The following is a 16,023-nucleotide window of genomic DNA, read 5'->3' as shown; positions in this document are numbered from 1 at the left end:
CATGAGAATCGCTACGTGGGCACATAGCCTAAAAGTTCAAAAATGACCCCATTTTCCCTAATGGAAAATAAAGATATTTAAAAAATAAACGTGGTATTGCCACATTCAGAAAAGTCCAATTTATCAAAATATAAAACCAATAAACCTGATCAGTAAACACCATAAACAGAAAAAAATTCAAAAAAGCCAAAATGATGTTTTTCTAGTGGTGCAATTTCACAAAAAGTTGTAACAAGTGATCAAAAAAATCACATCTATCTCAAAATGATAGTAATAAAAATGTAATCTCACCCTGCAAAAAGTCAGCCATCACACAGCTCCATCAGCCAAAAAATCAAAATGTTACAGGTCTGGAAAATGGTGACACAACCCCCCCAGTTTTTTTTTTTACAAACTTGATTTTTTTTTTCACCACGAAAATAATGAAAAAAAAAACTGGACATGATGGGTATCGCCGTAATCGTATTGATGTGGAGAATTTTTACCACAAAATGTACACTGTAAAACGATTCCCATAAAAAATGGTCAGAATTGTGTTTTTTTCACACTTTCACCACACCTGGATTTTTTCCCCCGTTTTCCAGTATACTGTGGGAGAATGACTGGTGCCATTCAAAAGTTCAGCTCGTACACTAAAAACAAGGCCTCACACAGCCATACTGACAGAAAAATTAGATTTATGTCTCTGGGAAGAAAGGGGGGAAATAATGGAAGCGAAAAAACTAAAGTGGGCTGCGGGGTGAAGGTCTGAGTTTAGGATAGAAGAATCCCAGGGGTGCTGTGCTACCAACATATATGTGATTTTAGGCTCTAAATATATATATATATATAACTTTATGTGTGTATGTATACACTTATGAAGCCCCTTCAAAATAATAGGGGCAGGGCCGTGTGTCTGTGGAGGAGGACCAGCGTACAGTTGCTCACACTGTATTGCGCATGCGTCCACTTTGACCTTGTCATTCCCCGCATTGGTCAGGCCCACCCACTTCCAGGCGCCATCCTCCTCGGTGTACTCCCCTATCGCTCCGCTTATTATCCTACAAGCCACGCCCATTGAATTGCGAGCCGTGCTCTAAGCGCATGCGCATTGCTTCACTGTATACTGACTGATCCCATCACTCCAGTATCCACCTCCGCCTCTTTGTCGCTTCTGAGCTTCTCTCCAACTGTGAATTGACCAATCGAATCATTACTTGTTTCCAGGCTAAGCAAGCACCGTGTACTCCAAACCACTAGGGGCGCTGTGCATTACAATCCTCACTTGCTCACACAGTTGAAGGGGTGGGTTGCTCTGCGTACTATTCCCTGTCAGCAGGGGGCGCTAGAGCATATGTAGTAGAGGCTGGACTACACACGACATAGGGCGGTTTGAGGCATTGTTTTGGTGGCCGTTTCCCTCCTCACCACACGGGGCGCTGTTGACTCCTCGCAATGCGCTCCCAGCCGCTCGGCGGCGTCGTTGTGTAACGCGTTGTGTCCGCGGGTGCTGCAGAGGCCTCGCTCGCTCTTTCACGTCCGGTGATCGCGCTGTGGTCTCGGTAACCAGCCGGAGAGACATGGCGGCTCCGGTGTCTCCGGTGGGGAAGCGGCTGAGGCTGCTGTTTGACGAGAGCTCTTCCGGACGGGAGGGAGCCCCAGATCCGCCTGTCCCGTTGGGGAAGCGGGCCTGGGAGGGCGGAACTGTGCGGGGGCTCAAAGGAGCGGCGCCCGAGGAGCTGGCGGTAAGTGGCCACTCCCGCCTCTACCTCGCTGTCTTCCACACTTCGGACTCACTCGGGGCTCGGTGTGTAGTTTCGGCCTAGTCCGGCCCACTCCCGGTGCTCCCACTCCCGGCCCCGTGACTGCGGCCCCTCCCCCAGTGTAACTATGGAGGAGTGCGGATCTATGAGGGACCCCCGGAGTGTGCGCTGTGCCCCTCACTTCACTGCACTCACCACCAGTGCGCCCCCTATCAGCTGCACAAAGTTTCTCCCACAAAACAGAACTCGCTGATGTCACATTGAAGTGATCCCATAGCACGTCACTGTGATCAGCCCGGGAATCTGCCTAATAACATAACACACTACCCAACTGATGTTACATTGTAGTGATCCTGTGTGATCCCATAGCACGTCACTGTGATCAGCCCGGGAATCTGCCTAATAACATAACACACTACCCAACTGATGTTACATTGTAGTGATCCTGTGTGATCCCATAGCACGTCACTGTGATCAGCCCGGGAATCTGCCTAATAACATAACACACTACCTGATGTCACATTGTAGTGATCCTGTGTGATCCTATAGCACGTCACTGTGATCAGCCCGGGAATCTTCCTTAAAACATAACACACTACCTAACTGATGTCACATTGTAGTGATCCTGTGTGATCCCATAGCACGTCACTGTGATCAGCCCGGGAATCTGCCTAATAACATAACACACTAACTGATGTCACATTGTAGTGATCCTGTGTGATCCCATAGCACGTCACTGTGATCAGCCCGGGAATCTGCCTAATAACATAACACACTAACTGATGTCACATTGTAGTGATCCTGTGTGATCCCATAGCACGTCACTCTGATCAGCCCGGGAATCTGCCTAATAACATAACACACTAACTGATGTCACATTGTAGTGATCCTGTGTGATCCCATAGCACGTCACTGTGATCAGCCCGGGAATCTGCCTAATAACATAACACACTAACTGATGTCACATTGTAGTGATCCTGTGTGATCCTATAGCACTTCACTGTGATCAGCCTGGGAATCTGCCTAATAACATAACACACTAACTGATGTCACATTGTAGTGATCCTGTGTGATCCTATAGCACGTCACTGTGATCAGCCCGGGAATCTGCCTAATAACATAACACACTAACTGATGTCACATTGTAGTGATCCTGTGTGATCCTATAGCACGTCACTGTGATCAGCCTGGGAATCTGCCTAATAACATAACACACTAACTGATGTCACATTGTAGTGATCCTGTGTGATCCCATAGCACGTCACTGTGATCAGCCCGGGAATCTGCCTAATAACATAACACACTACCCAACTGATGTTACATTGTAGTGATCCTGTGTGATCCCATAGCACGTCACTGTGATCAGCCCGGGAATCTGCCTAATAACATAACACACTACCTGATGTCACATTGTAGTGATCCTGTGTGATCCTATAGCACGTCACTGTGATCAGCCCGGGAATCTTCCTTAAAACATAACACACTACCTAACTGATGTCACATTGTAGTGATCCTGTGTGATCCCATAGCACGTCACTGTGATCAGCCCGGGAATCTGCCTAATAACATAACACACTAACTGATGTCACATTGTAGTGATCCTGTGTGATCCCATAGCACGTCACTGTGATCAGCCCGGGAATCTGCCTAATAACATAACACACTAACTGATGTCACATTGTAGTGATCCTGTGTGATCCCATAGCACGTCACTCTGATCAGCCCGGGAATCTGCCTAATAACATAACACACTAACTGATGTCACATTGTAGTGATCCTGTGTGATCCCATAGCACGTCACTGTGATCAGCCCGGGAATCTGCCTAATAACATAACACACTAACTGATGTCACATTGTAGTGATCCTGTGTGATCCTATAGCACTTCACTGTGATCAGCCTGGGAATCTGCCTAATAACATAACACACTAACTGATGTCACATTGTAGTGATCCTGTGTGATCCTATAGCACGTCACTGTGATCAGCCCGGGAATCTGCCTAATAACATAACACACTAACTGATGTCACATTGTAGTGATCCTGTGTGATCCTATAGCACGTCACTGTGATCAGCCTGGGAATCTGCCTAATAACATAACACACTAACTGATGTCACATTGTAGTGATCCTATAGCACGTCACTGTGATCAGCCTGGGAATCTGCCTAATAACATAACACACTAACTGATGTCACATTGTAGTGATCCTATAGCACGTCACTGTGATCAGCCCAGGAATCTGCCTAATAACATAACACACTACATAACTGATGTCACATTGTAGTGATCCTGTGTGATCAGCCCAGGAATCTGCCTAATAACATAACACACTAACTGATGTCACATTGTAGTGATCCTGTGTGATCCTATAGCACGTCACTGTGATCAGCCCAGGAATCTGCCTAATAACATAACACACTACATAACTGATGTCACATTGTAGTGATCCTGTGTGATCAGCCCAGGAATCTGCCTAATAACATAACACACTACCTAACTGATGTCACATTGTAGTGATCCTGTGTGATCCCATAGCACGTCACTGTGATCAGCCTGGGAATCTGCCTAATAACATAACACACTACCTAACTGATGTCACATTGTAGTGATCCTGATCCTGTGTGATCCCATAGCACGTCACTGTGATCAGCCCGGGAATCTGCCTAATAACATAACACACTACCTAACTGATGTCACATTGTAGTGATCCTGTGTGATCCCATAGCACGTCACTGTGATCAGCCCGGGAATCTGCCTAATAACATAACACACTAACTGATGTCACATTGTAGTGATCCTGTGTGATCCCATAGCACGTCACTGTGATCAGCCCGGGAATCTGCCTAATAACATAACACACTAACTGATGTCACATTGTAGTGATCCTGTGTGATCCTATAGCACGTCACTGTGATCAGCCCGGGAATCTGCCTAATAGCATAACACACTAACTGATGTCACATTGTAGTGACCCTGTGTGATCCTATAGCACGTCACTGTGATCAGCCTGGGAATCTGCCTAATAACATAACACACTAACTGATGTCACATTGTAGTGATCCTGTGTGATCCTATAGCACGTCACTGTGATCAGCCCGGGAATCTGCCTAATAACATAACACACTAACTGATGTCACATTGTAGTGATCCTGTGTGATCAGCCCAGGAATCTGCCTAATAACATAACACACTACATAACTGATGTCACATTGTAGTGATCCTGTGTGATCAGCCCAGGAATCTGCCTAATAACATAACACACTACCTAACTGATGTCACATTCTATTGATCCTGTGTGATCCCATAGCACGTCACTGTGATCAGCCTGGGAATCTGCCTAATAACATAACACACTACCCAACTGATGTCACATTGTAGTGATCCTGATCCTGTGTGATCCCATAGCACGTCACTGTGATCAGCCCGGGAATCTGCCTAATAACATAACACACTACCTAACTGATGTCACATTGTAGTGATCCTGTGTGATCCCATAGCACGTCACTGTGATCAGCCCGGGAATCTGCCTAATAACATAACACACTACCTAACTGATGTCACATTGTACTGATCCTATGTGATCCCATAGCACGTCACTGTGATCAGCCCAGGAATCTGCCTAATAACATAACACACTAACTGATGTCACAGTGTAGTGATCCCATAGCACGTCACTGTGATCAGCCCGGGAATCTGCCTAATAAAATAACACACTACCTAACTGATGTCACATTGTAGTGATCCTGTGTGATCCCATAGCACGTCACTGTGATCAGCCCGGGAATCTACCTAATAACATAACACACTACCTAACTGATGTCACATTGTAGTGATCCTGTGTGATCCCATAGCACGTCACTGTGATCGGCCCGAGAATCTGCCTAATAACACAACAAACTACCTAATTGATGTCACATTGTAGTGATCCTGTGTGATCCTATAGCATGTCACTGTGATCAGCCCGGGAATCTGCCTAATAACATAACACACTACCTAACTGATGTCACATTGTAGTGATCCTGATCCTGTGTGATCCCGTAGCACGTCACTGTGATCAGCCAGGAAGCTCTTTAATAACATAACACACTCGCTAACTGATGTCACATTGTAGTGATCCTGTGTGATCAGCCCGGGAATCTGCCTAATAACATAACACTACCTAACTGATGTCACATTGTAGTGATGCCATAGCACGTCACTGTGATCAGCCTGGGAATCTGCCAAATAACATAACACACTACCCAACTGATGTCACATTGTAGTGATCCTGTGTGATCAGCCCTGGAATGTGCCTAATAACATAACACACTCACTGATGTCACATTGTAGTGATCTGTGTGATCCCATAGCACGTCACTGTGATCAGCCTGGGAATCTGCCTAATAACATAACACACTACTTAACTGATGTCACATTGTAGTGATCCTGTGTGATCAGCCTGGGAATCTGCCTAATAACATAACACACTCACTGATGTCACATTGTAGTGATCTGTGTGATCCCATAGCACATCACTGTGATAAGCCAGAAATCTTCCAGCTAGTATATCTATTTATGAGGCTGGGTTCACACCTATATTGAGGTCAATTTTTTATTATCAGCCCAATAGACTTGAATAAGAAAGTGTCATCAGACACATGAAAGATAAAAGTGCGTGCTTCAATTTTATTTTTTCCACGTACAGATTTTTTGTGTGAAATAAACTCTTATCTGAACAGTCCAGTTGAGTAGTACTCGTCCTAGTGCTGTCCTTGTAATGTCAGTTTTCTCACGGACTGCACTTTGATCAAAACCAGTCGTGTTCTAAGCCGTATGGTCATAATCCGAGATATACACTTCATGCCCCCTACACGGGGACAGCTATGATGTTCAGCAGTGAATCATGGCTTTATCCCAGTTGCTTAATTCTACTTTTCCCTTCTGCTGAGGAGACGGATTAGTTGTAGGTGCACAAATTCCTCAGTGCTTATATACATAGATCTCTATTGTAAATATACCGTATATACTCGTGTATAAGCTGACCCGTGTACAAGCCGACCCCCCCTAATTTTGCCACAAAAAACTTGGAAAACTTATTGACTCGCGTATAAGCCTAGGGTGGAATCCATAGACTATGCCCTCATATTCTGCTCCATAGACTATGCCCCCATATGCTGCTCCATAGAATATGTCCCCATATGCTTCTCCATAGTTTATGCCCCCATATGCTGCTCCATAGATTATGCTCCCATACGCTTCTCCATAGACTATGCCCCCATATGCTGCTCCATAGACTATGCCCCCATATGCTGCTCCATAGACTATGCCCCCATATGCTGCTCCATAGACTATGCCCCCATATGCTGCTCCATAGACTATGCCCCCATATGCTGCTCCATAGACTATGCCCCCATATGCTGCTCCATAGACTATGCCCCCATATGCTGCTCCATAGACTATGCCCCCATATGCTGCTCCATAGACTATGCCCCCATATGCTGCTCCATAGACTATGCCCCCATATGCTGCTCCATAGACTATGCCCCCATATGCTGCTCCATAGACTATGCCCCCATATGCTGCTCCGTAGACTATGCCCCCATATGCTGCTCCGTAGACTATGCCCCCATATGCTGCTCCGTAGACTATGCCCCCATATGCTGCTCCGTAGACTATGCCCCCATATGCTGCTCCGTAGACTATGCCCCCATATGCTGCTCCGTAGACTATGCCCCCATATGCTGCTCCGTAGACTATGCCCCCATATGCTGCTCCGTAGACTATGCCCCCATATGCTGCTCCGTAGACTATGCCCCCATATGCTGCTCCGTAGACTATGCCCCCATATGCTGCTCCGTAGACTATGCCCCCATATGCTGCTCCGTAGACTATGCCCCCATATGCTGCTCCGTAGACTATGCCCCCATATGCTGCTCCGTAGACTATGCCCCCATATGCTGCTCCGTAGACTATGCCCCCATATGCTGCTCCGTAGACTATGCCCCCATATGCTGCTCCGTAGACTATGCCCCCATACGCTGCTCCGTAGACTATGCCCCCATACGCTGCTCCGTAGACTATGCCCCCATACGCTGCTCCGTAGACTATGCCCCCATACGCTGCTCCGTAGACTATGCCCCCATACGCTGCTCCGTAGACTATGCCCCCATACGCTGCTCCGTAGACTATGCCCCCATACGCTGCTCCGTAGACTATGCCCCCATACGCTGCTCCGTAGACTATGCCCCCATACGCTGCTCCGTAGACTATGCCCCCATACGCTGCTCCGTAGACTATGCCCCCATACGCTGCTCCGTAGACTATGCCCCCATACGCTGCTCCGTAGACTATGCCCCCATACGCTGCTCCGTAGACTATGCCCCCATACGCTGCTCCGTAGACTATGCCCCCATACGCTGCTCCGTAGACTATGCCCCCATACGCTGCTCCGTAGACTATGCCCCCATACGCTGCTCCGTAGACTATGCCCCCATACGCTGCTCCGTAGACTATGCCCCCATACGCTGCTCCGTAGACTATGCCCCCATACGCTGCTCCGTAGACTATGCCCCCATACGCTGCTCCGTAGACTATGCCCCCATACGCTGCTCCGTAGACTATGCCCCCATACGCTGCTCCGTAGACTATGCCCCCATACGCTGCTCCGTAGACTATGCCCCCATACGCTGCTCCGTAGACTATGCCCCCATACGCTGCCCCGTAGACTATGCCCCCATACGCTGCCCCGTAGACTATGCCCCCATACGCTGCCCCGTAGACTATGCCCCCATACGCTGCCCCGTAGACTATGCCCCCATACGCTGCCCCGTAGACTATGCCCCCATACGCTGCCCCGTAGACTATGCCCCCATGCGCTTCTCCGTAGATTATTCCCCCATATGCTTCTCCGCGCGGGGTTAAAATTTCGCCTCACAACATAGCCTATGACGCTCTTGGGGTCCAGACGTTTGACTGTGCAAAATTTTGTGGCTGTAGCTGCAACGGTGTAGATGCCAATCCCGGACATACACACATACATACAGTTAGGTCCATATATATTTGGACAGAGACAACATTTCTCTAATTTTGGTTCTAGACATTACCACAATGAATTTTAAACAAAACAATTCAGATGCAGTAGAAGTTCAGACTTTCAGCTTTCATTTGAGGGTATCCACATTAAAATTGGATGAAGGGTTTAGGAGTTTCTGCTCCTTAACATGTGCCACCCTGTTTTTAAAGGGACCAAAAGTAATTGGACAGATTAAATAATTGTAAATAGTTTATGCCCCCATATGCTTCTCCATAGTTTATGCCCCCATATGCTTCTCCATAGTTTATGCCCCCATATGCTTCTCCATAGTTTATGCCCCCATGTGCTTCTCCATAGTTTATGCCCCCATATGCTGCTCCATAGAATATGCCCCCCATATGCTGCTCCATAGAATATGCCCCCCATATGCTGCTCCATAGTTTATGCCCCCCATATGCTTCTCCATAGTTTATGCCCCCCATATGCTTCTCCATAGTTTATGCCCCCATATGCTTCTCCATAGTTTATGCCCCCATATGCTTCTCCATAGTTTATGCCCCCATATGCTTCTCCATAGTTTATGCCCCCATATGCTTCTCCATAGTTTATGCCCCCATATGCTTCTCCATAGTTTATGCCCCCATATGCTTCTCCATAGTTTATGCCCCCATATGCTTCTCCATAGTTTATGCCCCCATATGCTGCTCCATAGAATATGCCCCCCATATGCTGCTCCATAGACTATGCCCCCATATGCTGCTCCATAGACTATGCCCCCATGTGCTGCTCCATAGACTATGCCTCCATATGCTTCTCCATAGTTTATGCCTCCATATGCTTCTCCATAGTTTATGCCCCCATATGCTTCTCCATAGTTTATGCCCCCATATGCTGCTCCATAGTTTATGCCCCCATATGCTGCCCCATAGAATATGCCCCCATATGCTGCCCCATAGAATATGCCCCATAGACTATGCCCCCATATGCTGCTCCATAGAATATGCCCCCCATATGCTGCCCCATAGACTATGCCCCCATATGCTGCTCCATAGAATATGCCCCCATATGTGGAAAAAAATGCCATACTCACCTCTCCTGGGTCCATCGCCGCTGTCTGCCGCTTCTTGTGTCAGTGACTGTTCAGCCAGCAGAGGGGCGGCACGCACTTAACCACGTCACCGCGCCCCCTGCTGCCTAAACGTCACTGACACAGGATGCAGCAGAGACAGCGGTGAGCAGCGATGGACCGGGGGACAGGTGAATATCGCTATACTCACCCATCCTGCCGCGGTCTCTGCAGCCTCGCTCGCTTCTCCACTGTCTCCCTTCCTGTCTCCAGCGGTCACGTGGTACCGCTCATTACACTCATGAATATGCGCATATTCATGAGTGTAATGAGTGGTACCACGTGACCGCTGGAGACAGGAAGGGAGACAGTGGAGAAGCGAAGCTGCAGAGAACGCGGCAGGACAGGTAAGTATGATCTCTGACACCCCTGCTCCCCCTCCCCCGCCGACCCCCAGGTATATGACCCGTGTATAAGCCGAGAGGAGGACTTCAGCCCAAAAAAATGGGCTGAAAATCTCGGCTTATACATGAGTATATACGGTAACTTAAATTATTTCCAAAATATTATGTATTCCCCTATCCATACGATGGAGGATAACATACTGATCACCAAGGGATCTTCTTGTTGGGACCGCCAGTGTTACCAAGAAGGAGGCTTTGGAATCTGAGTAGGTGCCCAACCTCTACATTCAAGGCGGAGCTCGGTTACTTTAGTTTGAACTCCAGCGATCCGAAGAGGCTATAACCTAACAATTTAAATAGGTTACCAATATAAAATAAAAAATGCCTGCAAATTAAAAAAAAAAAAAAAAGTACTTACTAGTGATGAGTGAACGTGCTCAGATAAGGTGTTGCCCGTTCATGCTTGGGTGCTAACAGAGTTACTTCTGCGTGCTCGAATAATCTGTATGAGTCCCAGTGGCTGGCTGCATGTTTCGCAGTTGTTTCACAGCCTCAACACATGGAGGGATTGTGGGTTTGTTAGGTACTGCCTGCATGAGTTGTGGCTGTCGAACAGGCAGAGGGGTCTCGAACACATTTTTTGAGCACGTTTGCTCATCAGTTATTGTATCGACCCCTTCCTAGCGTTTGTTTACCTGTGGCCGTAGCCAGTGATGCCGATAAACCGTAGTAGGTGACTGCTGTGGTCACTAACCGGCTACCAGTAACCAAATACCAGGAGGACAAATGGGGGAAAGTAGAGGCGAGGAGTGTTTGCTTTTGGTCTTTTCAGAAGTTAGAAACTTTATTTAAAGTGGTATTCTACTGTACTGTAGTTTAGGGGATAATTATGAGATCACTGTTAAACTTTTGTCAGTGATGATGCATTTTTAGGGTATATTTAGACGCATAAGCAAATCGGACCTCAATGCACGGACTGGCCATGAGTCCCCTGACCGCTTCATAGACGTGGAGGTGCAGAATTGCTGACTGTTGTAGTTTGGTTGACAATCAGCAGCTCTGCACGGACACTGCAGCCGCTCTCACAGTGTCATTGCTGGCCATCATCACCAGCTCCGGTCTGTGACTGCTGCTGGGTACTATACTGCAGACCAGAGCCAGCAATAACACTGGGAGCGCAGCATCAGTGGTCAGGCAGCGCTCGCATGAGCTCCGTCATCAGGATGTCACATTGCTCTGCATGCCATTAGAGGGGTGCAATGGGGCACTGAGCTCTTGGCAATGCCAAGGTGCATTAAAGTCCCTTCATTTGCATATTGACTATATTGTCAAGGTGGCTTAGTGGCTAGCATTGTTGCTTTGCAGCGCTGGGGTTCTGGGTTCAAATCCTATCAAGGACATCTGCAAGGAGTTTGTATTCTCCCCGTGTTTGCGCGGGTTTCCTCCCACACTCCAAAGACCTACTGATAGGGAATCTAGGTTGTGAGCCGCATAGGGGACAGTGACGATGTCACTAAAGCGCTGAGAAATTAATGGCGCTATGTAAATGAGTAAAATAAGTAAATACATGCATCGCAGAATTAAATGGAAGCAACTAGGATGACATCTGAGAAAACATGTGCCTTTAAAGGGAATGTGTGAATAACATTTCAGTGCCCCATATGTGGTCAGTATAAAGTAGGGACAAAGACCTTGGGTCGAGCATTGAACTGCTTAGTGGGTGCCTTGCCGTGGCTCTCATAAGATCTTGTTTTTTATACTGCGGCAGTTCTGTGAGCGGCTGGATCTTCTTCCACCAGTGTGTTAATTGACAGCTTTTTTTCTGGCACTAGGAGAAATTTGTCAATCAGTGGCGAGGAAACCCTCGGCTCATGAACATGAAGCTTCCAAAACCAAGCCTTTGTCCACCATTGATTGAAGAGCTCTAGCATTTTTTCTCTTTACCTGACATCTGGACACTTGTTTCAGCAGCTGCCTGACTTTGTACAATTGCTTACTATGCAGTGACGTTGTAAAACTTCATTGCAGAGTAATATGCTGAACCGCCCAGATGTTTAAAATCTATAGACGGTCTGGACTAAGGATTATAACAATTACTGCAAGAAATCAAGATCATGAACCAGGATTGGAATGGGGTTTTTTGCCACTAGTTTATGGTGATGTCAGGTCATGCAACACAGAGAGATAAAAGATGTGCACTCAGCGTTAGGTAGAGAAAGCTGCAGGCTGAACTGGAGAATCGGTATTAAGTAAAAAAAAAGCAGGAAATCTGCCGCACTCGCATTGAGAATTTTTTAAATGATTGCTTGTATTTATTTACAGTACAACATTTCACCAAAGTGCTGGGTAGAGAAGAATGTAGAGTGACCACTCACATTTACGTTTCGACCTGTCCTGGGACTTTTTTCAAATGTCGCATTAATCACACCATCGCTGGAGCGCAAGTTGCGCAGTACACCATATCGCTGTGATTAAAGTGATGTTTGAGAAAGGCAGCCATTTTTACCAACACAGGCCAGAAAAATAATGCACTTATAAAGTGCAGCAGCCCCACTTGATAAAGGCAGGGGCAATACAGGTGCAAAATACTTATGAAACCACCACTCACAACCTAGTTCATGGTATTAGTATTAGAAATTCACACTGATAAGGCTTGTAAATGCCGCCAGTCAGACAGATGTTAGTCCACAGTGTCTGATTTACAGCCTATTATTGACGCCCATACCTGTAGATTATGTACAAGGAATATGTACGGTACATATTTACAGTAAGTCAGATTGTGGTGAGGGATGAAAGCATCCAAGTCTTCTGAGAGGGCAGTTCTGACAGGCAGCACTGTGTCAAAATTTAGTTAGGGAAGCGTTCACACGCAGTCTTCAAATGAGAATGGGGTCAGTTACACAGTCTGTATAGAGAGAGGGAAGAGCCCACACACAGCGCAGTATGCAAAGAGGAAGGAATCACATCCACCCCATACATGTTTATGCCTAGCTCAGCCACGCATGCATGTGTTCAGTAGGAGGAAGAGTGTAAGGGTACCGTTACACTTAGCGACGCACCAGCGATCCCGCCAACGATACGACGTGGTAAGGATCGCTGGTGCGTCGCTACATTATCGCTAGTGAGCTGTCAAACAGGCAGATTTACCCAACGACACAGCAAAAATCCAGCGATCCGTATAACGACCTCGCCGCTTGTTGGGACCTTGTCACACAGCAGCGATTCTGACGACTCCCGCCTGCGTCCATGATTTCTGAGTCACTAACGAGGTCGCTCTTCGGTGTCAAACACAGCGATGCGCGCTGGCCAGCGGGACACAGCAATCAAAAAATGGCCCAGGACATTTGAGCACGATCAGCGACATCGCAGCGGGGGCCTGGTTGCTGCTAAGTGTCACTCGCAACGAGATCGCTGGCGAGGTCGCTGTTGCGTCACAAAATCGGTGACACTTCAGTGATCTCGCTTTGTGAAATGGGGCCTTAAGCTGCTGCCAGTTACCTCCAGTAATAACTTATCATCTAAGAACAAAATGGTTTGGACATTCACCTTATCTCCCCTGACATGTGCTGTGGGAGAAGAGTCAGGAAGCCCCTTGTACATTAGCCCACGGTTATACATATATGTGCATGGCCAGCTTTATGCTCTCTATTTACAGATCTGCTATACACAAATTACATTTTTAAAAAAAAAAATAACAGTTCTTTCAAAAGTGCAACTATATATTTCTTATGATTTTTAAACCTGATCAAGGTTTACAGATAAGTGACCCGAGTGCCGGCGGCAGTGTCAGGTATTGATGCGCGAGTTTCTCGCATTGCAGTTGCAAGTGTGACCCCGGCCTATAGGGGAGAATATCTGGTTATGGAGGCACCATACAAGGGGTGCCTTTTAGTAGTGTAGAACTTGATTAAACAAATCTGTATGGGTGTTAGCGTGGCTGGTCTGGAGCCGGAATCTCCAGGAGTGGACGCTCTGGGCCATGGCACCGAGGGGCCCCGGGCGAGCTGCCAGGTGGAACCGACCCCTATACAGGGACCGTTAGGAGCAGGCCCAGGGGTTTGAGTACCATGGTAGCCGGTACCGAGAGGGGCAGCTCAGGATGGACTGGAGTAGGAGTGTGGGACTGAAGTGTAGATGACAGGACAGAGCTGGAACACAAGAGACAGGAGTGGAGTAAGACTGTAGCCTGGAACGTGGAGGGACTGAAGTGTAGATGACAGGATAGAGCTGGAACACAGGAGACAGGAGTGGAGTAAGAGAGTAGACTGTAACGTGGAGGGATGGCTGGAGCAGGAACACAGGAGACAGGATTAGAGAAGGACGGAAGGACTGGAGCAGGATGGAACTGGAACACCGGAGGCAGGACTAGAGGAGGACGGAAGGACTGGAGCAGGATGGAACAGGAACACCGGAGGCAGGACTGGAGTAGGACGGAAGGACTGGAGCAGGATGGAACAGGAACACCGGAGGCAGGACTGGAGTAGGACGGAAGGACTGGAGCAGGATGGAACAGGAACACCGGAGGCAGGACTAGAGGAGGACGGAAGGACTGGAGCAGGATGGAACAGGAACACCGGAGGCAGGACTGGAGCAGGATGGAACAGGAACACCGGAGGCAGGACTGGCGTGCAGCAGGGGACATGGATAGCAGGACTGCGAGGCTGCTGCAGAGAGCACACGAGAACGGGACTGTGAGACTGCAGAGAGCACATGAAGAAGCGAGGCCCAGTGTGCTAGGAAAAACAACGATCAGGCCCCTCCCTCAGGGGGAAGCGGCCTGATATGCCCCTGTCTGGCCTGCTATTGGTCAGAGGGTGTTTCCGAGTCAGGGCATAGCCGGAGCACAAGAAGCAGAAGGGAGGCGTGGCCGCGGCCTGTGGCACATGCGTATTGCATGCAGAGACGCCGTCAGCCGCACGCCTGTCAGAGGTGACCACCGTGGCTGTCGGGCGGCGTGGGTGCGGAGGCCGGGTGAGAATGTCAGAACGGCGTGACAATAGGTCAAGTCAATTCCCAGTTAAATTATTACTTTTCCATTTTAACACTGATTATTTTTCCAGTTACATAAGAGAGGGCCCATGACAGTGCACAAACCAATGTGTCTTTACCCTAGTGATGTAATGTTTTGGCAATAAAAAGCCATATCCTTAAAAAATAGGCGAGATGGGCCACAAAATTTGCACCACCATAGTGTGAACTCATCCAGACAACTTTTGGAGTATTGATTCCTGGGACTTTTGTAGCTCTTTTGTAACAACCATATTGTCTATCGATTCCTTGTCTGCACCATGAAAACCACCTTTCTTTTTTTTCCCCTCTATTAGGTGTATGTTGAATTTGATGAAAAAAGCTCCAGACCGCATTCATGGGTGCAAGTCCATGGAAAAGATATTTTGGTGATCTTGCTAGAAGGTCCACTGGTTTGGTCACCAAGGAAAGAACCTCTTATTGTCCAAGGGAGTCGTATTTGTCCCACGCATTGGCCAGCACTGGTGAGTCTCTTCCATGTTACATGTAAAGCCTAACTACACTTTAATTTTTGTACACATTTTGCCCTTTTGTCGTAAGCAGGGCATACTGGAGAGTGTTGGTACACTTTAACATTTTTTTCCCCATTGTCATTCTAGTCAGAGTTAAATATTTTTTTGCCATGTAGTTTGGCCATTTTGAATGTGAAAATGATTTATACTGTGGGGACAAATCTGGAATAAGTAATCTGTATTGCTATGCCAAGATCACTCTCACTTGTTGTCTTTTGCCTAAAAGATCATTTTGAGTCCCTGATATAATTCAGTATGT

At 47.5% G+C, this 16,023-nt stretch overlaps 1 protein-coding gene across 2 annotated transcripts in view; it reads left to right on the top strand.

The window, feature by feature from the left end:
- Positions 1–1,344: 1,344 nt before the first annotated feature.
- Positions 1,345–16,023, top strand: part of KDM3B (lysine demethylase 3B) — a 131,515-nt gene continuing 116,836 nt past the window's right edge. For both annotated transcript variants that reach the window (XM_073556900.1, XM_073556899.1), the window contains exons 1-2: positions 1,345–1,724; positions 15,549–15,716. In XM_073556900.1, coding sequence (XP_073413001.1) covers positions 1,560–1,724; positions 15,549–15,716 — 333 coding nt within the window. In that variant the 5' untranslated portion in view covers positions 1,345–1,559. The remainder of the gene's footprint in view (positions 1,725–15,548; positions 15,717–16,023) is intronic.

Source organism: Dendrobates tinctorius, unplaced genomic scaffold (genome assembly GCF_039654945.1).
Source record: "Dendrobates tinctorius isolate UK_male_01 unplaced genomic scaffold, ASM3965494v1 ptg000241l, whole genome shotgun sequence".
NCBI lineage: Eukaryota > Metazoa > Chordata > Amphibia > Anura > Dendrobatidae > Dendrobates > Dendrobates tinctorius.
This window is presented reverse-complemented; position numbering and strand designations above follow the sequence as displayed.